At 35.7% G+C, this 23,237-nt stretch overlaps 1 protein-coding gene across 1 annotated transcript in view; it reads right to left on the bottom strand.

Moving 5' to 3' along the window:
* CNTNAP2 (contactin associated protein 2) overlaps positions 1-20,979 on the bottom strand; it is a 2,262,889-nt gene extending 2,241,910 nt beyond the window's left edge. The window contains exon 1 of the mRNA XM_015447321.4: positions 19,871-20,979. Within this exon, the coding sequence (XP_015302807.3) occupies positions 19,871-19,967 (97 nt within the window). The 5' untranslated portion in view covers positions 19,968-20,979. The remainder of the gene's footprint in view (positions 1-19,870) is intronic.
* Positions 20,980-23,237: the final 2,258 nt, after the last annotated feature.

Below are 23,237 nucleotides of genomic sequence, written 5' to 3'. Positions count from 1 at the left end.
CAGAGTTATTTGGGTAATTGATTAGCTTGATTTTGATGGAATTTTACCAGTTTGAACATAAAGAGACAAGTATTTTTTTCTTCCTTGGTATTTTTCTTATTTCATTATAACCACTGACTTTATTTAAAGGTATATTTCTAATATATTATCAACTGCATAGGTATTTTGTTATTATACTGTGATTTACCATATGTCTAGAGAGTTGTATGTCCAGGAAGAAGTTACCTCACTTTCTAAGATTCAATTTTACTAAGCTGTGTAATAATATTGTCAATAAGTAACATTAATAATATTAATTAGGCACTTGTTATTGGTAAGGCAATTTGTTAAGCACCTCATATGCATAACATTATTTAAACTTCACAAATAACCTGGAGACTGCATACCAAATCTCCAGTCAGATATAAAAGCAAGACTGAGGTTTATAAGAGGTGCTTCTCCATTCTGACTCAGAAGCCTAGGAGACTAGAATCACAGATTTTAAAAACTGGAATGGATTTTAGAGATAATCTAGTTTTACTCTCTCATAACTACAAAAACTTAAACTTCAAGAGATTGTATACATTGTCTAAGGCTATCCAACTAGTTAGTGGAGTATCTACATCTTTTTGAATTATTTTCCCTCTAATCATGTCATAGAACTACACTATTATACCTTCTATTTATACCCAAAATACTTAATAATGAGACATCATAATTATATATTTTTTAAGTTTTCTTCCTCTAAAGTGTGCTTCCTAATTTTAAAATAAGCAGGAAATTTTTGAAGGTATCTTTCATGATAGATTCAAAGTTTTAAATATTGCTACTCAATGTGTGGTCCACGGATCAGTCTCAGCATTAGCATCATCTGGGAGCATATTAGAAATGTTACATTATATGTTCCACTCCAGACCTACTGAATCAGAATCTTCCAGGTAGTTTATATGCATATTGGCATATGATAAATGCTGTTCTATGAAGTTCCTACTCTTTATACACCAACCTCCACAATACCAGCTCTGGCAGTGGCCAGTGCTGTTACTCAAGGCCAACAGACATCCATGTATGACCACTTGTTGGCTTGTGTTCTAAGTAAACTGATCATCTGTAAAGAACGTATTTTAGGCCAGGCGTGGTGGCTCAAGCCTGTAATCCCAGCACTTTGGGAGGCCGAGACGGGCGGATCACGAGGTCAGGAGATCGAGACTATCCTGGCTAATACAGTGAAACCCCGTCTCTACTAAAAAATACAAAAAAACTAGCCCGGCGAGGTGGCGGCGCCTGTAGTCCCAACTACTCCGGAGGCTGAGGCAGGAGAATGGCGGGAACCCGGGAGGCGGAGCTTGTGGTGAGCCGAGATCCGGCCACTGCACTCAGCCTGAGCGACAGAGCAAGACTCCGTCTCAAAAAAAAATAAGACAAACTACCTGAGATTGGGTAATTTATAAACAAAGAAAGTTTAATTGACTCACCGCTCCACATAACCGGGGAGTCCTCAGGAAACTTATAATCGTGGCGGAAGGGGAAGGAGACACCTTCTTCACAAGGCGGCAGGAGAGACTCAATTCCAGCACGGGAAACAACGGCCACTTTCAACACCATCGGATCTCCCGAGCCTCACTCACTATCACGAGAACAGCATGGGGGAACCGCCCTCATAATCCAATGACCTCCCTCCCTCCACACGTGGAAATTACAATTCAAGATGAGATTTGTTTGGGGACACAGAGCCAAACCATATCAGATGCATAATCATCTAGTACTTGCTGGTTATTGTTTATTTTATGTCAAATTAGATGAAGCCTAAGCCTTTGGTGTATCTTGCAAAGTTAAGCTGCAACGATGCTGAAATTTTACAAATTATAAAGCAAGACCTATAAGAAGTTTCTATTTGAAGATGCATATTATTCAAGTTCTGAAACAATCTTGTTATAACACTACATTCCTTAAACACAAACAATTGGCATGGAACCCAGGAAGTCGCACAGCAATAAGAATGAAAGGTACATTTTAAAACAATCTTTGGACTTGTTGGCAGCTTATAAATGCATACATCTTTAATAAAATCTGTGGGAGATAATATATTAATATTCTGATTTTAGTAATCAGTTTACTCTGGATATCAAAATATTATATTGTACACCTTACATTTATACGATGAAAAATAAATTAAATGAGAGGATAAACTTCAGTCACTATCTATCCCAATGTATGTAACAACACAAATAATTGAAATCTTATTAAAATAAGCAAACTTTTGAAACAGTAGAACACAATAATGCCAAAAGTAAATTCTTAAGAATATGAGTCATATTACCTTTGTTCACATTAAAAAATAACTACAAATATATTGTAAATATTGGGTTACAGTTATACTCTCAAAAAACGTTATGTGAATGTATGTTAAAATTGGAAAGAACATTACTCATTTTCTTTAAAGTCAGCAATTGATAACGGTTTGGTTCTGTGAATTCACCCAAATCTCTTCTTGAATTGTAACCCTCTTAATCCCCAAGTGCCAAGGGTGAAACTTGATTGGGGGTGATTGGATCATAGGGATGGTTCCCCTACACTGTTCTCATGATAGTGAGTGAATTCTCACAAGATCTGGTTGTTTCTTCAGTGTGGGGCTCCTCCTGCTTCATGCTCTTCTCTCTCATCTGCCACCATGTAAGACGTGCCTTTGCTTCCCCTTTGATTTCTGCCATGATTGTAAGTTGTCTGAGGCCTCCCCAGCCGTGCAGAACTGTGACTCAATTACAACTCTTTCCTTTATAAATTACCCAGTCTCTAGCACTACTTTATAGCAGTGTGAAAACAAACTAACAGCAATAAACAATACACTTTGAAACAAAGGTTATTTAGAAAATTGCCTCTTAAAAATGCTTGCTGTTTCAATAACATACATATGTGTTAAATTATCAAAGTTATTTTTTCGTTAGCAAAATTCTCTAACCTAAATATAATTGAATTATCACAAACTTTACTACTGACCTAAATTCTTTTTTAAAAAATTATTAAGAACAGACTCTCACTCTGTTATCTCAGCTGGCTGAAATGTAGTGGTGCAATCATTACTCACTGTAGCTTCGAACTCCTGGGCTCATGCAATCCCTCCACCTCAACCTCTCGAGTAGCTAGGACGACAGACACACACCACCATAGTTGGCTAGTTTTTAAATATTTCTTTGTAGAGAGGAAGTCTTGCTATGTTGTCCAGGCTGGTCTCAAACTTCTGGCCTCAAGCGATCCTCTTGCCTCGGCCTCCCAAAGTCCTGGAATTACAGGTGTAAGCCACCGTGCCTGGCCAGTGGTGACATTTCTAAGTAACCCTTGAACTATATCTCATGTAGAAAATATCATCCACAAACAAAATAATTTTTTAACATAATAAAACAAATGTTCCTTTTTCCATATTAAATTTATTTAGGCAACACATATTAACTATGATATAACTATAAAAATTAATATAAACTTCTGGAAACCACAGGCATGCAATATAACTATATGCTAAAGCACTGAAAGGTTCATTTAACAATGCCAGTCTTTCGTCTACAGTTAAAAATTAGACTTTTATTGAAAGATATTTTGGAATGACTATTGCTCAATTATCCTGAATTTCTTTTGGATTTAAATGCATTTTGTGTCATTGCATTAAATAATAAATTTTGAAATAAAAAGCAGTGTTTAACTTCTTTGTGCTTGGGGTCCAGGGAGAAAGAACAATGGATTATTTGATATAAAACAGTCCTGATATTTTTCCTTATTGCCAATATTTAGTGTTTGAAGATGCCTGGACCAGTGCTTTTTCTCTCCCTAGTGTAACCCTGTCTTTCTCCCTCACCTTTGCCTATCTTCCTAGCTGATAGGAATAGTTAAGAGAAGGGCACAGGAGTAAATGAGGAAACCAGAGCAAAGTAAACGGCAAGAGATATTGAGATTTATTCAACATTTCCCAGAGGTAGAAACCAGACCGCTGATCTTCATTCTCTTTCTTTTCCTATAAATGAAATTGTAATGTCTTCTCCCTTTACTGAAAAGAATATTCAAAAATTGAGGAGGGAAAAAGACAAATGTTTTCCAAGTTAATTGACTTTATCCTAAGCCTTTCAGTCTCTATTTCCAGGAGTTTTGTAATTGTAAAAAAAAAGAATGAAAATAAAAATAAAACGTTATACAAATACCTTACCAATCTCTGACACCAATTGAGGCTGGCTGCAAAGCAGGGCACAGTCATGGGTCTCACAGACAGGCCCGAGAGCTCTGCCTAAATCCCAGGACATAGAATGACTAGAATTCACTATGACTTATCAATAGGGCCTTAGTATACATCCCAGAATATAATTTTCCAGTGACCAATTTTCATCATCATTTTTAATGATCCTATCATTTCTAATTCATGCCTTCATTATCTATGTAACAAAAGGTTATTGTTAATTTTGCCTAGACCTTTGCAAGAAAACCACAAGGTTTTTATTACACATAAAGTTGCTTAACATAAATTTCTAATTATAAATATTTTCTGCCTTTCTAGAGATTATAAAACACTTAGGACAGAGACCTTGTATCCCAAGCTTTTGGAATCTCCAGAGCCTACCACAGTCAAATGTTTTCTTTAATAATGCAAACAATGTCTATAAACCTCCTGGTTTCAGTCAAACCTCCAAAACATCTGAACAGTATTTTTAAGGATTTAAAATAATTTCCACTGTTGGATGTCTCAGCTTTCTAATTATTTGGATAGTCTCAAATTCAAAAGTGAGAAATAAATGTCTAATTTCTTTCTATACTTTCCATGGCATTTCAAAAAGCAAGCTTTATATCATCTACACATATGGCCAACAAGTTAGGGTAAAAACATTTATGCATTTGGATGTGTTCTTCATGCTCACAAAGCTCTCCAATTTGCAAATGTCACTTTTCAGAAACATTCATGAGTAAGGTAATTGAATATCTACTACACTGTAAAATAATCTATATTAAGTAGATATTTTGCAGTATTTAATAATTTTTATCGTGTTTTATAATATTTGAGTATACTTTTCTATTAAGTGACTTTAGTTAACTAGCATGCCTTTTGGTAAAATATAGCAATATCATATATTGTTGCATATAATATGAAAATATAAAAATTCAATTAACATAGATTTTATATGCCATCTTTCCTTCAATTAAGTCTTTCTTAATGTATTTGAATGATATTTTTATCTCTTTTTTGGCCATTTACATGAGTTACTATGTGGACATTAGATAATATACTGGTCTAATCTTTGCTAATTCTGCGAAACTGTAATTTCTAGCTTCCCAAATACATTCCCGAAATAAATGTAAGACGCAATTACAAATTATTTTTCAAGATTTTTTATAGACCTTATTCTAGTATTATACCCATAGAAACTGTATAATAAATATTTAATGCATTTTAAAATAACAAAAAATAAATATCGTTAAAATTGATTACCATCATGTGCCTGTGTCTGCACATTCTGTATTTAATCCTACAGCAAGCCTTGATAAGTTGCCTTTATTTTGCAATTTTGCATGTTAGAAATCTGGGTCTCAAAAGTTTAGATAATTTGTCCAAGGTGACCCAGGAACAGAGCTAACAACCAAACCCCAGCTATTCTGAGACAAATGCCTGTGTGCTAATAACCACTGCAAAATACTTTCCCCAAAGAATATGTAGACTATTCTCAAACACCGTTAATACATCTACCAAATCAATGTCAATACATTTCAGCAAGTAATTACTATAAAAATAATTTTCAGCAATGCTATAGAACATTAGATTGCAGCGATCTTTATTTTAGGAGCTCGTAGGACAGGATACCCATTCATAGTAAAGGACTATTTATCTCTTACATACATGGAGATTAGCTTGGACGATGGAGACAAATTGCCACAGATAATGAAGAGAGTTGGGCACCCTGCCATAGAGAAGATACCTAATATTTTAAACTAATCGATGATGGATCAATAAATAAATACATGCATACATTTATAAAACACATAATAGTATTCCAATTTTTGCTTGCTTTGATGAAGTTGGCCTAATCAAATCTTACATTTCAAGCTGAATTAAAGTAGATTTCAAATGTTTTTGGTTTACATAATCATACACCTACAACAATAGGAAGCCAAATAGAAACAGATATAATTTTTCAAAATCCTTTTAAGACTGAATATACTTTAAAATACACCAAAAAAAAAAAAAAAAAAAACCACTATACCTCCCCACAATTATCCCTCCCCACACCTAAATCTGTGCAGTGAATTCCATGTACAGCAATGCATATGCTTTTCATTCTAGATAGCCCAGCAGTCCCAATCATTTTTAGCACCAGGAATTGGTTTTGTGGAAGACAATTTTTCCACAGATGGGGGTTGGGGGTTGGGAGGGGATGAGGGGTTGTTTCCAGGATGATTCAAGTGCATTACATTTATTGCGCCCTTTATTTCTATTATTATTACATTGTAATACGTAATGAAATAATTATACAACCCACCATAATGTAGAATCAGTGGGAGCCCTGAGTTTGTTTCCCTGCAACCGGATGAGCCCATCTGGTGTGATGGGATGCAGTGACAGATCATCCGGCATTAGATTCTCATAAGGCACATGCAACCTGGATCCCTAACACGAACAGCAAGATAGAGTTCACGTTCTGTAAGAATTTTATGCTGCCGCTGATCTGACTGGAGGTGGAGCTAAGACGGTAATGGTAGCGATGGGGAGCAGCTGGAAATACAAATGAAGCTTCATTCCCCAGGCCACTGCTCACCTCGTGCTGTGCGGCCCAGTTCCTAACAGGAACCCACTGGGGTTGGGAACCCCTGAGATATACAATTTGGCAGACAGTCAAGCGCATCTATGGATCATACAGCTTTCATGATGCTTATGTTTAATAAAACTGGTAAAATGTATATTATTCTGTCTTATCAAAGATAAGAAATGCTTACTGCCTATACTTTTTCTTTTTTTCTTTTTCTTTTGTTTTTTGTTTTGGAGATGGAGTTTCACACTGTCACCCAGGCTGGAGTGCAGTGGTGTGATCTCGGCTCACTGCAACCTCCACCTGCTGGGCTCAAGCGATTCTCCTGCTTCAGCCTCCAAACTAGCTGGGACTCTAGACACACACCACCATGCTCTGCTAATTGTAATTTTAGTAGATATGGGGTATCACTATGTTGGCCAGGCTGGTCTCGAACTCCTGGCCTCAGGTGATCCGCCCACCTCGGCCTCCCAAAGTGCTGGATTACAGGCATGAGCCACTGGACCCAGACCGACTGCCTACATTTCTAACCAGTGAAAATTTGTTTTCTATTTGCTGATAGACAATTAAGTGGGATAATTTACTCTTTCAAAATTTTCTTTTCATTATATGTTTAACAGAAGACTAATTCCAAAACCACTAAATATTTCCTCATCAAAGTGACTTCCAAACTTGGCCAGTGTTGGAATTGTGAAGTTGTCCTCGTTTTCTTGGAACAGTCTTTTCCTGCTGTTTGCTTGGCTTTTTCTTTAGGTTTTAGCTAACATGTTATAATAGAAAGGGATTCCTTCATCACTCACTGATGACCTTACCTCTGGACTAACTGGAATGATTCAATAATTTCAATTTCTATTTTGTCATACCTATTCAATAAAAGAGAAATTTAAGGTCCATTATTAAGATAAAAGATTAGAAAATGGACAGTGCAAATAATTTTGAAATTTAGAGAGCATAAGTAGGATATGTGACTTCATAGAAGCATAGAATTAAATGGCAATTTTTAAACTAAAATTTAGAAAACTGAATGTGTTATGTGGAAGCTGCTAAAGTGGATAATAAACAAAATAATTGGAAGATACTTTTAGTTCCAGGCCTAGATGATTAATCGTTCCAAAACAAGCTGATGCTCAATGCATGTTTCTGAGTAGTCCCTCTTGACCCATTTCTTAAGGAGCACACATCCAGGAAGGAAGTGCTTGAGTAGCTGGCATGGTTTGTCTCTAGCTCCACCACCTGAGACTTTGTCCTCTGAAATCCATATGTGGAAACAAGCACAGTATGAGAGATCCTCTAAATACTGTAATTACACACGTATAAATGAACAAATAGCAGATCTAAAAGCTTTTTTGAAAAAAAGGTCCTATTGATGCCAATTTGATAAAAGAAACAATGTCATTTTTATTTGCAATATTCTGAAATCTCTCTTTGAAAGTAGATACAGGATTCTGATTTTGCCAACAACACATTTTAAATTCCAAAAATTTATATGTGCGGTGATTATACAGTCTTTGTAAAACTAAAATGCCTCAGATTATTGCATATAATAATTACCTATTTTCTCACAACATGAAGACTACTCAAATTGCAGTAATACTTTTCTAATATACTTTGGGCAAAGAGTAGATAATATTTAAGACTTAAAAATGTTTTATTTCACATTGGGCAAATAAGTATAAACTATCCTTTAAAATAACTGGAATTGTCCTATTACTTTTAAACAACAGTCCCCTTAAATATTTCTTTGTTTCATTTTTGGTTTTGACTCATACAGACATGTCAGTTTTAAGGCAACTTTTTTTCTGTAATACCAGGATTTAACACTGGTTGTGTACCTGGAAATATCTGGGTAATTTGGAGGATATAAGTAAATACAAATCACAGCGTTTTATCTTAAGGAACGTGTTTGTCTTCAAGGTATTAGTTAGGTATCTATAAAAGTAGTAGTGACCAAGTATTAAATTATATTTAATTAGATTCTGTGATGTCTGTCTTCAAGTATTTTACAGCAGTAGAATATTGGGTTAATATTAAGCTTTTATTATATGAGAAGCCCAACTAGAACTACCGGCTGGAATTTATGGGACTGTAAATCTGTGTCAATGTAAGGGAAGAACTTGACGAAAGTAAGAACTGTATAAAAATGGAACCAGTGAGCTTTAAAATGTTTGAGCATCCTTATACTTTGAATATTACAGCAGAGAGGTATTTGGGCTCATTTCATGTAATGGTATAATGCAACCAGTACAGTGCCTAGTATGATGAAACATGTTTAGTAAAGTCTAGTTCCTTTAATACAACCATTCCCTAATATCTATCACCCTAAGGGAAAAAGGAGAGGCTCTGCTCATGCAGATTGCGGACTAACAGAAAAGAGTCCTTATTGTGTTTTTAGTAGGCATCCACTGCAGGGATCATTGTGAAGAATATAAAATTTGAAACAGGCTTAGCTAGACTGGCCGACTTTGAAATGGTTGAGAAGTGTGTACTAAGCTGCAAAGGTAAGGATGAAGAGAGAATTTAAAATATAAACAAATAGAATAGAAGTACCTATTTTTGTAATTACGAAATTATATTTTTGTCATATTAAAAATGGAAATGAAATTCATTGACATTTCATAACAACTTCAACAATATCAACTCATCTGCTGGATTATTACACACTAAATACATATAATTATCAAGTTTTTCGGAAGCTACGGCTATCATTTAGAAAATTTGGTGACATCTTAAGTACTCTATTTAAAGTACTTGTTAGGTGCAATAATTATTTTGTTGACACATGTCTTTAATTTGCATGTAGATAACAAATAATTCTTAAGATAATAGCTTCTGGAAAGGACAATCAGGCTCTGGTTTAAAGGCATGTAACCAGCCATGTGGCTTAAGAAAAGCACAGAAAATCTTTTAAAATAAAATCCTGTAGAAAAAGGGTTGCAGAAGTCATAAGCTTTCATAGCATGGTTTCAAATTTCCCTTTTGATAGATACACATTTACTTATCAAATGAGGAAAATATTTGTGGTTTTTTCTTTTAAAATATATTTCTCGCCTTCCTTCTGTTGTCGACACTTTGGGGGTAATTTCTCACTTTAATATCAGATGATTCAAGGTGGTTTTCATTATTTGTCATCACTGTGTTCCTTCTAAGTCCAGAAACCAAAGAATTTGTCTGCTGCGTCTTAGTATTTCACCTGTGATTAGAGCAAATATCCACAGGGAGGTGGTGATACGTCAATCTGCTCCAAGATTCTGAGGCTCGGACCATCAATGAGTTTCCTCTAAATCAGCATAGATAAAACAGGAAACGTGAAAGGAGGGGACAAAATGTAAGAAGGCGTAAGAGAAATATGATTCGAAACAGCGTGTTGTGTTAGAGAAGCTGCAAAGATCTCAGTATGGTGGGTTAGATTATAGAGTGCAAGTGTTGGGTTAGGAGGAGACTAAATTTAAGAGACAGGGAAGAACTAGAGAAATGTAGTACTATAACAAGATTTGTGTTTTGGGAAAGTATTTCTGGCATAGATATAGATGACAAACTAGAGGGGGAAAGATTAGAATCAGGGAGACATACCAGGAGGCTACTAAATTAATGCCTGGAGGGAAATGCTGAAAATCTTAACTATAGAAGCTGTGATAGGAACGGAGAGCAAGGGGTGGATACAAGAAATATTTAAGATTAGGACTGGCAAATATTTTAAAGACAAATATTTTCCCACTGCCATGAAAGCAAAAGGAAAAGTGATTTTCTCAGCAGCACTCTCAAAGAAAGCTTTATGGATTAGATATTGTATGAAATGAACACTCAAAACTGTGCCTATAGATTAAACAATGATCATCTTTTAACTTTAGTAATAGCAATCATATTTACAGTTTTAGATTCAGGCTTCAACCTTTCATGAGAACTGATTTTAAAACAGCTTTTATTTATACCTGACAAAGCATTTTAAGGAATATTTTACAGAGCTTTATGTAAATGTTTTCACTACGTGACTATTACATGTATTTCAGTAGTACTCAAATGATAGAACTACATTGTAAAAGTACCTTATTGTGAAGAAGAACACAAATGACATATTATATATTCTGATTTAATGTGCTACCATTGAAAGAGCTGCATTCCTCTCTTTGTTTCAAATACACTTCTTCATTGTTTACCAATGTAATTTTTAAGTCTCCAGAACATATAACAAAGTCATCAAGGAATAAGTAAACAATAAGATAGAAACATTATGCCAATATGTTTTTTTCCTTTATATACAAGCAATCAAGCCTTAAAATGTTGCCTAGATGCAAGCTGAAACTTCTTAGTTAGAGAACGTGAACACGGAGACAGCACTTCACTCTCAGCCAGCTGTGCCACGGTAAAGAGCACAGGATCTGGGAATAGGCCAAGCTGATGGCCCAGGTAAGTTACTTTTCCACGTGTCTCTGATTTTTTCGTTTGCAAACTGAAGCACTGTTACAAGAAATCAATGACCTAGTACACATAAAGAGTAGTGCCTGATTTGAAAGGCTGGGAAGAAAGATTTAAGAAGAAGTCAACACAACAAATATTAGCTAAAATTTATGTAATACAAGCAGAATATTTTATAAGTATAACATGTACTGCTGCCTGGAGTTCTAGAAAAGGTTGATTGATGCTGAAAATTTAAATCGTTGCAGAATTTGTGGAACTCAATCAGGCAGCATTTATTAACCAAAAACTATACATCTTTTTTGATCAAGCATCCCTGTCTTTGGAATCAATTCCACAAACATAACCCCCTCAGTATCTAGAAGCTTGGAATAAGGTTGTTTTTGCTTATGTTCTTAATGGTAGAAGCAATGTTAATACCCAACCATGGCACATTTTTATCTCTGACACAGTACTGTTTTTGTCAACTGACACAATAAAATAGTTATTCTTAATTCCGTACTGTGGACATACAAAAAACACAATTAACTGTGCTAGCATTCCCTTTTAACTAGTCATAACTTAATAACTTAAATGCTTATGTTAAGGTGTTTAAATAAAACTTACATATACTACAGAAGTGCATGAGGCATGATGAAATTTCATTTTTGGAAATGTCATTACTGCCATTAAAAATCTCTTCTATAAGTTAAGCATACATTTTAACATATTCTTGAGGTATGAGGACATTAACCAAGTGATTTAAATCATACGTGTATTTTATTAGCTGAAAATCTGCTGGTTTTGGTACTATATGTAACTTGAGTAAAAAAATAAAGTTTTATTCTAAATACCAAATCTGATGGGATTATACATGGTTGTCTCGCATATTGTGTGGAAAAAGATTCTATGGTCATATTTAAATCCACTGAATAAAATACCATGATGAATTATTAACATTAGTATTCACGGTGGCATGAAACTCATTGTGTTATTGTTGTTATGAATACACAGAAAAAAATGACTGAATCATGAGTTCTTCAGTTGGTTGACATTAAAAACATTAAACTAATATAATCATTCTCATAATCTAAAAACCTGATAGTCATATTTTATTTTCCAGACTATTTTTATTTGAACAAAAAAAGTTTCAAATACACTATGTAAAAATTTACATTTTAAATTAGAATTTATTAGCAATTAAGCAATTTAATGCATCACAGGCCATTATTTAACATGTACTTAATAAATTTAAAAAATAAGACCCATAAAATATGCTATAATTTCACTATGTGACATAATTAGGCTGAAATTTTTTCATGTAGTTCTGTTTATGAATTTTTGCCCAATGTCTGAAAAAGACATATATATATATATAAATAAATAAAAAATATATACACACATAGTCTGTACTTATAATGTTACTTAATAATTTGGTTCCCATTAAGAGGCAACTGCTTAGAAAAATGAGTTAACAGTGACAAAATTTAATCCACAGGTGTTTTCTGCTAGTTCAAAATAACTACTTGAGTCTATGATACAGAAGTGACAATAAACACCTTTAATTTTTTTTTTTTTTTTTTTTTTTTTACTTTAAGTTCTGGGATACATGTGCAGAACGTGAAGGTTTGTTACATTTGTATACATGTGCCATGGTGGTTTGCTGCACCCATCAACCCGTCATCTACATTAGGTATTTATCCTAATGCTATCCCTCCCATAGCCCTCCACCCCTCAACAGGCCCCGTGTGTGATGTTCCCCTCCCTGTGCCCATGTGTTCTCACTGTTCACCTCCCACTTATGAGTGAGAACATGCAATGCTTGGTTTTCTGTTCCTGTGTTAGTTTGCTGAGAATGATGGTTTCCAGCTTCATCTATGCCCCTGCGAAGGACATGAACTCCTTTTTCACGCCTGCATAGTATTCTATGGTGTGGATGTGTCACATTTTATTTATCCAGTCTATCATTGATGGGCATTTGGGTTGGTTTCAAGCCTTTGCTATTAAAAGTAGAAGCACCTTTAATTTTAAGAGAATTTTCTTAGAGGTATTATTTTATTTGGCATATCATGGTATTTCACCACTTAATAGACTGTTTTTTAACAATACAAACTGTGCATATTAATTTTTTCCATGTATTCCTTTCACATAATACCATAATTGAACAGCATAGATGACATTATAACAGTAAATAAAAATTATGGGTCCAGGTAAGATTTTCCTTTTCACATACTATTTCAATATGACATCTAATGCATAGAGGTGAGCAAATCCTTGCTGAATTTAATTAAACTTTACATAACTTGATTCCATCTTAGATGTCCCACACAACACAGGTTTAGTGACTCTGACAGTGCATATGCAGGTCACACCTCTATTGCCTGCCATTTTCTATGATTCACATTCCCAATCACCATCCCAGTGCAGATGAAGAAGGGTGTGAATGTACTAGAAAATGTAAGGAAAAACTTATATATGTTTGGGGAATTTTTCCTGGTAAAGTATTCTCAGGATCTAATTTCACCTCTTTCCTAAACATAAAAACATTAAAGCATATATCACTGTTTATGTTTATGAGGGTATTTCAAGCAAACCTAAATCATAAGGTAAATACAGAATATGGCCCCCAGGAGCTCCTCTGTATTTTCTCAACATTTTTACAGTACACCAAAAATATGTGATCTTCAGCAAGCAAATTCAGAGCCAACAACCACATCTTTGTGTCTAGATTTCCTACTATCAGGGGAGGCCTTAAAATCTGCAGTGTCATAAAAAATCAGTTACTTCAAGCTGTTATTATGAATAGCTGCCTCCAAAGTGAACTAAAGAAAAGTTTAAGAAGATGTTTTTCAAAACTTACAATTGAGGAAAGAATCAACTTTGTCTTCTAAGTGCAAATTCTTTGTTGGAAAGAATAATTGGTTTAAAACATTTAACCTTCATGATTTTACAGAAGGATCATGAAGTAACAGCCAACTAAAGGTATATATAATTTACTAAATAGTTACATGGACAGGATGAAATTGGATGTGTACTAGCTAAAGTTTGTAAATAGGCTGTATTTTAAGTGACGATGTTATTTACTACAGATAAATAAATGGTATTCTAAGCATCTCTATAAAATAATACCACTAATAGCACTCGGTAGGAATATGAATGAATGAATGAATGAATGAATGGGAGGGTTTGGAAGTCCTAACCAGAATAAGGCCAAATCTTCAACTCAATATCAAGTAGAAAAAACAAGTCTTATTCTTTACTGGTTTCTAAACTGTGCAGAAATTATTTCATGTTCATTTAGTTTGATATCAATTTTATTGTTGGCAATTTGTGATTTTAGTCAGTGCAGTAAATGTCAGTCCCTTCTCTGAGTTCTAGATTAGAAAATAACTCGCAGAGAGGAAATAACATTCTTTATATAAGTATTGCTGATACAAAAGAATAAGGCTTACATGTGTGATACAGTGGGATTCATTAACCTTACTTCTAAAATTAAACAGAGTCTCAAGCCATAGGAAGAACCAAACACCATAAGTCTCTTCGTGTTATCACTATTAGTGCAGAGGCAAAGCCTACTTTTATCTATCGTTCAGCAGAATCTATTCTTTCTGCAGGCAGCCTGGAAGGAGAAAGCAGGTGCTGAGCTAAGCACATCTAGGTAATTTTCCCATAGTCACCAAATAGGTAAGTAACTCTATCTAACATAGGAAGGAATGAATGAACTGTACACATAGACTCTAAGAGTGTGATAGATGGACTTTTCTTTCCATAAAAGGAACTGTTAGGATGGAGAAAGAGGAAGCACCTCCACATTCCAACATCCTTATCTGCTCAGAACTAAAACATATAGGTTCTATAGAGCCCAGGAGATGGGAAAATCCAGTGTTTTAGTGAATCACTCTGTTACAAGTATTCTTTTCAAGGCTTTCATTTGAAAATTAACAGCTGTATACGAATGATTGCATCATTATTCTTACTTATTAAAATGGCAAAAATAAGCATATAATTTATTCAGCAGCCCAATATTAGTTGGTTGTAGAAATATACCTTATGTTTCTGATAACTACTTATCTTAAAATATGCATCTCTCTAGAAACAGAAAACAGCCAGTTTCAGATACTTGTATAAATATAAAATTTTATTTTATTTCACACAACACTGGTTTTGAGGCTTAAAATTACTATATACCCTGTTTTATAACTTTGCAAGTAGTAAAAAATGATAAAGTAAAGCACTTCTCAAATCGGGACTAGATACGGGAAAATCTTTAAAGTACGTGTCTTTTTTCTTCATCCCACTGACATCAATCACTAAACAGACAACTTGCCCAAGTTGGATCTCCATATGTTTAATATTTTAAAGAAAAGCACATTTGAATTAAGAATTTCTGAGCCTAGATCTCTCCTTCTTCTGTATACCATTTACAACAAATACAAAAATCTACTTCTTAAAAAGAGAAGACAAGTGTAGACATGTCACATTTCTTTTCTTTCAATCATAAAAAAGATTCACAAGACAAGAAGCTTTCTGCAAACTTTAAGAGATTTGATTAAGTTTTTGTCTAGAAGAATTTACTAATAAGGAATAGTGAATTAAATCTAAAAGAAATTATACAACTTGAAAGGTTTTGCCACTTAAAATAGACAAAAAAAACATATATCATCATGCATTTCTTAACAATAAGGATATACTTTGAGAAATGTATCCTTAGGCAACTTTGTCCTTGTGCCAACATCATAGAGTACACAATCACAAACCTAGATAGTATAGCCTACTACACACATAGCATAGACTGTATGGTATGGGCTGTTGTGTCTGGGCTACAAACCTGTACTGCATGTTATTATACTGAATACTATAGGCAATTATAACACAATGCCTATTTGTGTATCTTATCATATCTAAACATAGAAAAGATACAGTAAAAATATAATATACAAGATGAAAAATGGCACACCTCTATATGACAGCTCCATTATAATTTTATGGAACCACCATCATACATGTGGTCCATCATTGAACCGAAATGTCATTATGGGGCACATAACTGTAAGATTTAAAATATGATATGTACTAAACAACTTTGATATCATCTAAAATGATATGTTGTAGGTTTATAACTGCATAAAGGTTAATAAGACCTAAATTAAATTTGTGGATTAATTTTTTACCCAATTTTGCCATATATTGATGGTAAAGAGTAAAATTTGAACAATGATTCTCATTTCCTGAATATCTGTGCCTATAATAAAATTGAGATTATATATTTCTCTCCAATTCGTTAATAATAATATTATTAGTTTGTGTTAAGTAAATAATGTACTACACTCTATCAACCAATGAATTTTGCTTGCCTAAAGCTCCTTTTAAGTTTAAATTGTTTTTATTAAGACAAATTCATTACTATGTTCAAGGTCTCTATAAACCAGCAGTATTTGTTTTTATATGCATTTTCATATTTTACATTTAAAATATACCATTTGGGGAGAAGTATATGAATTGAGGAAGAGAAAATAGACTAATATACTATTGCTTAATATTGTTGCATTAGTTACTTAAAATAATTGCACTGGAAAAGACCTCTCTGTAAGCTTGTAAACAATTTAAATCCCTTGAATGGTGTTTTAGAAAATATATAAATATGCACATTTTTACATATAATATTACAATATAATATATGTGATATATTAAATATGTATCTATGTACTTTATAACATGTATTCAAATGTTTTTATCAAATATATACATACAAATACATATATATTTATACAAACATATATGAATGTGTGTATATATACACATGTATAAAATCATATTTGTTAGAGAATATTTGAATCAATTCAAAGCACATTTCCCAAATGTGATGGTCATGAAATCATAGGTTAATAGTTCTACGAAATGATGTAAATTAGCCTTTATGAGAGATCATTTATCTCAGTGAAAATTCAGTTAACTCTAAAAAGTGAATTTATTAAACGCTAGCTTGAACTCCTAATCATTTAGAACTGCACCGTCAGGATCTTTATAATGTGTTCAAATAAATGCAACTCCCTAAGAGTAAAAGATTTTCTTTAAACTTCCCACGTGTGTACCGTGTATCTACATTTACAGGAAGGGAAGATACACGATTCGTTCCATCAGCTCAGCAGCAGTTCATTTTCACTATCTGCAAAGAAATTAGATTATATTTTTACATAACCATAGTGATGAGCTTTGTTTTCAAGTTTATTCTAGTCTGCTTGTACAACACATAGTATTAACAGCTTTTATATGTGTGTCGACAGAGAAAAAGAAGTAAGTCATAAGCAAATACATATTTGAAATGCATTTGTTGTGAAATAAATATCTTCTGTCCCTCATATTAAAAAGGTATTTAGGAACAGAAAGTTTTAGCATACTCATTACATTTTAAAAATGTGTACCAAAGAAAAATGATAGCTCTAGATTTTCATGCTACTTTTTGTCTTGTGATGACCTCTCCTGGTTGAGTTGCTCATTATCTTAGATTCATGTAGTTTCCATCTTTTTCTCCCTTGAATGTTTTTGGTATTAAGAATATAACTATCGTATTTTCCTTCAGAGCTACATATAAAGTAAATAAACATGTTCATTAATGTAAAGTACAATTGATAGTTAAAGTACTGAATCCATGAAGCTCATTCTAATCAATAAAGTTCTGTAGCATCCTTATTATCTAATTCATTTCCAGGATACAGTGCAACTTTGCATTTTGGTCACACAGTTTAAATTCAAACGAAATAAAAAGCCACCTTAATTAAGCCATTATACATTTTTAAACAATAGAGAATAAAAGCCAAGTTAATAAAAAATCTTAATGGCTGTAACTATTAACTATCTTAAAAGTAATTGTTTCTATGTTCTCTGTCTTGGAATTCTAACTAAAAAGTTAAAAACTCAGAAAACATTTCTGAAATAACAACTTTTTCTATCTTAAAATGCATTAACCCAATGACTGCCAGTGTTCCATTTGCTACACATGGCAAATGTTTCAGATGGACCCATCATAATTAAAGTATACAGAGTGATGAAACACGGAACCCAGGAAAAACCCTGGATATGAGGACCTTCAATCACTGAATAGAATACATTTAACATATAAGCAGTTTATTTTCCAGGAAAAGTGGCAGGAAATTCTATATAACCAGACCTTGAAACAGAAACAATTTCATCAAACTAGTTTCCCAATGATAGAGTTACATATTTGTGTAAATATCAACAGCAAGCATTATATCCCCATAATTTCTGTTTAAATTTATAAAATTGACATAAATATTAACAATATTTAACTCTTTGTGATTTAACTTGTGTTATAAATAATGCTATACAATGTTTTCAAGTTCATTACAAACTTAGATTGCCAGTTAGTTTTTCTCCTTATCTTTAAATATTGTGAGAAAAGAAAAGCTAATACTGTACTTACGAAGATACGTCAAAACAGTAATACTGACTCATCACAGGATACTATATAGTAGATTCCTTATTGCAACTTAAAATGTCCCTTTTCAATGCTATTCCTGTTGATATTTACCACCACAATAAGAACACTATTAACAAAGATGTATTAATATATCCCAAAATCTTATAAACAAAGAGAAGACTACTTCGCATATGAAGAATTCTGGAAAATATTAAACTTTTTTTTTCCTAAATGGACAAAAAAAAAAGAAAGAAAAAAAAAACAACTTCCTTTTAAACGCTGAAATCTCCATGATAATTCTTTACCAACTTACTCATTCTCAGAAACAAGTACGCACTTATGAATATTATCCGAATATTCCTATAGGCAGTCTTTCTAGTGTTTAACTCTTTCTGAACCAAAGGAACAATCACGCATTTCCTCTCTACATGCACAGTATGCACTTCTAAAGGAATGCAGAAAATGGGCCAGAATCTTCCATTTCTTTCTAAACCTCGTGAAAATATGGGCAGTCTAAAACACACACACACACACACACACACACACACACACACACACACGCACACAGTTGATTAAAATGCAGAGATATACATATTGAATAGAATTATTTTCCTGAAAACTCTATTAAGAATCTGCTTATTACTACATTAACGACGCTTTGCACTGAGTGTCCCAAGTCCCGTACTGCATCAGTCATATCCATGATATCAAAGTATCAAATAATTAAAGCAATTTCAGTTACAATTTCACTGCCTTCCATTTTAATAAGCAAGTACTAAATGGGCATTAACTTTTTAAGGGGACGGGAGAGGCTAAAGAGGCTCTATAGGTGCCCAAACGGTTTAAAATATGCTCCTCTTGTTAACCTCAACCCCATGCTCGTTAAGTTATAACCATAAATAAAAATAAGAAACTTGGTTTTGCCATGGTCTTCACTTTTCATTCACTGACCTGCCTAACCCAAATGCAGTTAACACTCCCTGCACAAACAACTCTTAAGAAGCTGCCATCTACACCAGTCTCTCTAGCCAAGCTCTTGCTAACCGATCACCAAGACCAGGAACAACTTTCCAGAAACATCACCAGCGTCACAACCCTGTCTCTTCCAAAACAGAAACGCTGGGTTTCGAGTTTGTCTACTGCAGTGGCTGCAAGTGTGTGACAGCGGAGACACACACATATCAGGGTGCGAGCACTGCGATGTACTTCGGAGTTGATACCCCGGTGCCAAACATGAATGCCGCACTGAAACTGCTCCAGCGAGAGCGAGGAGACGGCTACTTACGGGACGTGGAGGGAGCCGTCCAGGCTCTGCAGAGGCAGCTGCTGACAATCCACAGCAGGAGCACTGCCCCGCAGCCGGCGCGCGGAGCCGCCAGCATCCTTCGCCTCCCGGCCGGCGGCGCTCCAAGAGCTCGTTGCGGAGATGCAGTCTGTCTCTCCGTAGGGTTCTTGAAGGGAGATGGGCTGTCCTCAAATACGCGAGGAAGCCAAGCCCCTCCCGCTTCCTCTTCTCCCCTCACCCGCCTCCAGGCTCCAGTTCTTCTGGGTTTGGAGCAGCAGGGGTGTCTCAGCCTTCGTTCTCCCTCCGTGCGGGTATTGCCTCTTGCACTGTTTGCCAGTGCAATGCCGGGGGAGGAAATTCAAACCAAGAAGGCAAAGGAGGGGGAAGAGGGGAGGGGACGGACACCTACCCCGCCCTCTCCTCGAAAAAAAAAAAAAAAATCACCAAAGGACGGGGGAGGGGGGTAATCAGAAGAGCGGAGGCTGCAGAAGAGGAAGGCAGAGCGACGGGGACGGTGGTGCTGCTGTTGCCACTGCGGGAGAGCGCTCCCTCCGCTGCCGGGCAGCGTGACTCGGGGGCTTTCCAGTTGCCCGTCAGCTCACATGGAGGGCTTGTGTATGTGGGGAGCGCGCAGCGCAGCCGGGGCGCACGCACGGCCTCAGCGCTGCGCGGCGCGGGGAAGCATCTCCCGAGCGGCGGAGCGCGAGCAGCGGCAACGGCGGCGGAGAGCAGGAGACGCCGCCGCCGCCAGCGCCTGCGAGCCCGGGCGGCGAGCGAGGCGGAGGGAAGCCCTCCCTTCTCTTCCCTTTTCGGTCCCCTCCTCGGCTCCTCCTCCGCCTCCGCCTCCTCCTCCTCTTCCTCCTCCTTACCGTACCCCTCTGGCTGTCAAAACCCTTCTGCCCTGCCCTGGCCTCGTTTGAAAGCAAAAGGGAGACGGAGCCGACCGGCCGGGGCCCATCAGCTGGGGCGGGGGCGAAGGAAGGAGGCGCGCGCGTCTCCCTTGGCGGGAGGTGATGCTGTCCGCGGTGCTGAAGTTGGGGATTTGCCGTGTAATCCTAGAACCCTGCTCCAAACCTGGCTGCTCCCCACCCGGCTGCAGGAAGGAGAACACCCTCTCTCGGATGCCTTCTCTTTTCCTTCTCTCCTCCCCTTCAGATAGAGATGGTACAGGCTCCTGGAGCTCCGGCCCCCCGGGAACCACAATCAGGCGTCCGACAGTCAGGTCTTCCGAGTGGTCCTAACACCAAGTGATGGTGCTAAACATCCTGACCGACTGGAGCAGCGAGAGAGGACTGCAGATGCCGTTAATGCACATGTTTTCGATATGTAATTAATTCATACTCATACATATGCACACGTACACCAAACACACGCTGCTGCCAGGAGAAACTACACTAAGGCAAACACGCACACAAACACAAACACAAAACGGAAATACATAAGCAGGCATATGGGTAACTACTTCAAGGTACCTGAGGCATTGCAAGCACTAAGAATTAAGAATGTTTAGAGATACCTAGATTTTCTATTCACATTTAGATAATTTTAATAATAATTATCAAGCTCTTCTCCCAGCTCACAGCTCTTCACACTCTACACTCCATGTGTTTTTCTTCCATCTAGTCTACTTAAAGTATTTGAATTCTTATGTCTCTGTGGAGCCAAGCATTCCACTGACTTTATTGACACAATTAAAAATTGTTGGTCATCTAAATATCTAATGATGTTTGTGGAGGACTAAGTAGGAGTAACCATGTCTTTCAATGTTATGCAATGAATAAGCATTTGCCTTTAAAGGTAAATAGAAAATTTATGGAGACTTGCCTACTCCTGGAATAAACTGAATTTTAAACATCATTGTTTGGTCTTAGAAAGTTCTACTGTATATAGTACTGTGTATTCACTGCGTAATTAATATGGTGTTAATGGGACTGATTCAGCACTTTTTATTTGATCTTTGTTTCTTGTTAATTTAAAAGGATGCTTTCTCCTAGTAAGAACTGCAGATTGGATACAATATGGAAAATGAAGAAACACACAGATGACTAACGGGAGGTAAACTGCCTCCTCATTCTATAAAATCCTCCTCCTGTAAAATAATACAGCAAATGCATCCTTATGGATTATAAAATGTCCCTTTGCTATTTGAATTACCACAGACTGTCAAAAGTCAATGACCACTTGCCAAAACACTCCAGTAAAGAACTGCCATCAGCCATTTCTAAGAGCTCAAAGAAACAAGTCATAGGAAAAAATACTGTCAGAAAGCATAACTTTTCAGAACAGTCTATTATTTAACTATGCCTCTCCATTTTAACTATCACACTAATCTCCACTAACATAGCATTAAAGTATTTTCAACAGAAGAAAAAAGGCAACGATTGAAAGTATTACCATTTCAGTAACTCAGTGAGTGCTATTCCATGGATATCTCAAGCAGATCTGAAACAATTCTATTTCCCAGAGTACCAAACTAAAAGACATGCAATAGACATCTATTTAATTATTTTGTAACAGAAATGATATACCTGCGGGTGTATTCTTCTCCAAAAAGCATTCTGTTCAGTTTGTACTCATTTCTCCTAATGAGAAACAACAAAACTCAATTTAATGACACATATAAATACCTACACCACCTCTGTGCCATATAGAATGGTCTTATTTCATGCCAGTATGAGCTAAGAGCCTGCTTTAATCTGTTTTCAATGCACTTTGTCAGGTTTGAAAATTATGTCACATCATTTGTAACAAAACTGCCTCTTTCTTCATTTTGTGTTAATTAGATATGGACATCTGGAACTCAAAATACTTAAAGTCATAAGACTTTAATTGTTGCCAGATCAGAGATTCCCTAGAGTATAATGCTATGCTCTTCCTATCCAACTCCATTAGAGTTTATATTTTCACCATTATTACAATTAGAATTTAGAGTTAAGCTGCTTCTTCCTTCAGTTATCACTATGACTTTTAGTGAGAAGGTAGGAATTAGTAAGCCTGTTTGTTCTGGTCAAACTACACGGTCCAGCAAAACTGGTAATCCAATAAATGGACTTACAACAGTCCAACCAGGTGTTTATTAGATATGATAAGCATGGAATTTCTTGTTTCTGAGAGTGAATTCATTATTGATATCTATATTACACTGACATTTGCAAATAATTGAAGACAGCTAATAATGATTTGAACATATGTCTCCTTAGTTGGAAGTAAGGTCAGTTAAAGCTTGAAAGTAGTAAAACTAAGTGGACCAAACGTACACACACACAAACCCACCCATCCCTCCCAGCCCCACCTCCCCCAAACACACAGCATGACCAGAAAAGACAGTGGGCAATTTGCATTATTTTGGAAGTAGAGTAATGGAAAA

Source organism: Macaca fascicularis, chromosome 3, assembly GCF_037993035.2.
Source record: "Macaca fascicularis isolate 582-1 chromosome 3, T2T-MFA8v1.1".
NCBI lineage: Eukaryota > Metazoa > Chordata > Mammalia > Primates > Cercopithecidae > Macaca > Macaca fascicularis.
This window is presented reverse-complemented; position numbering and strand designations above follow the sequence as displayed.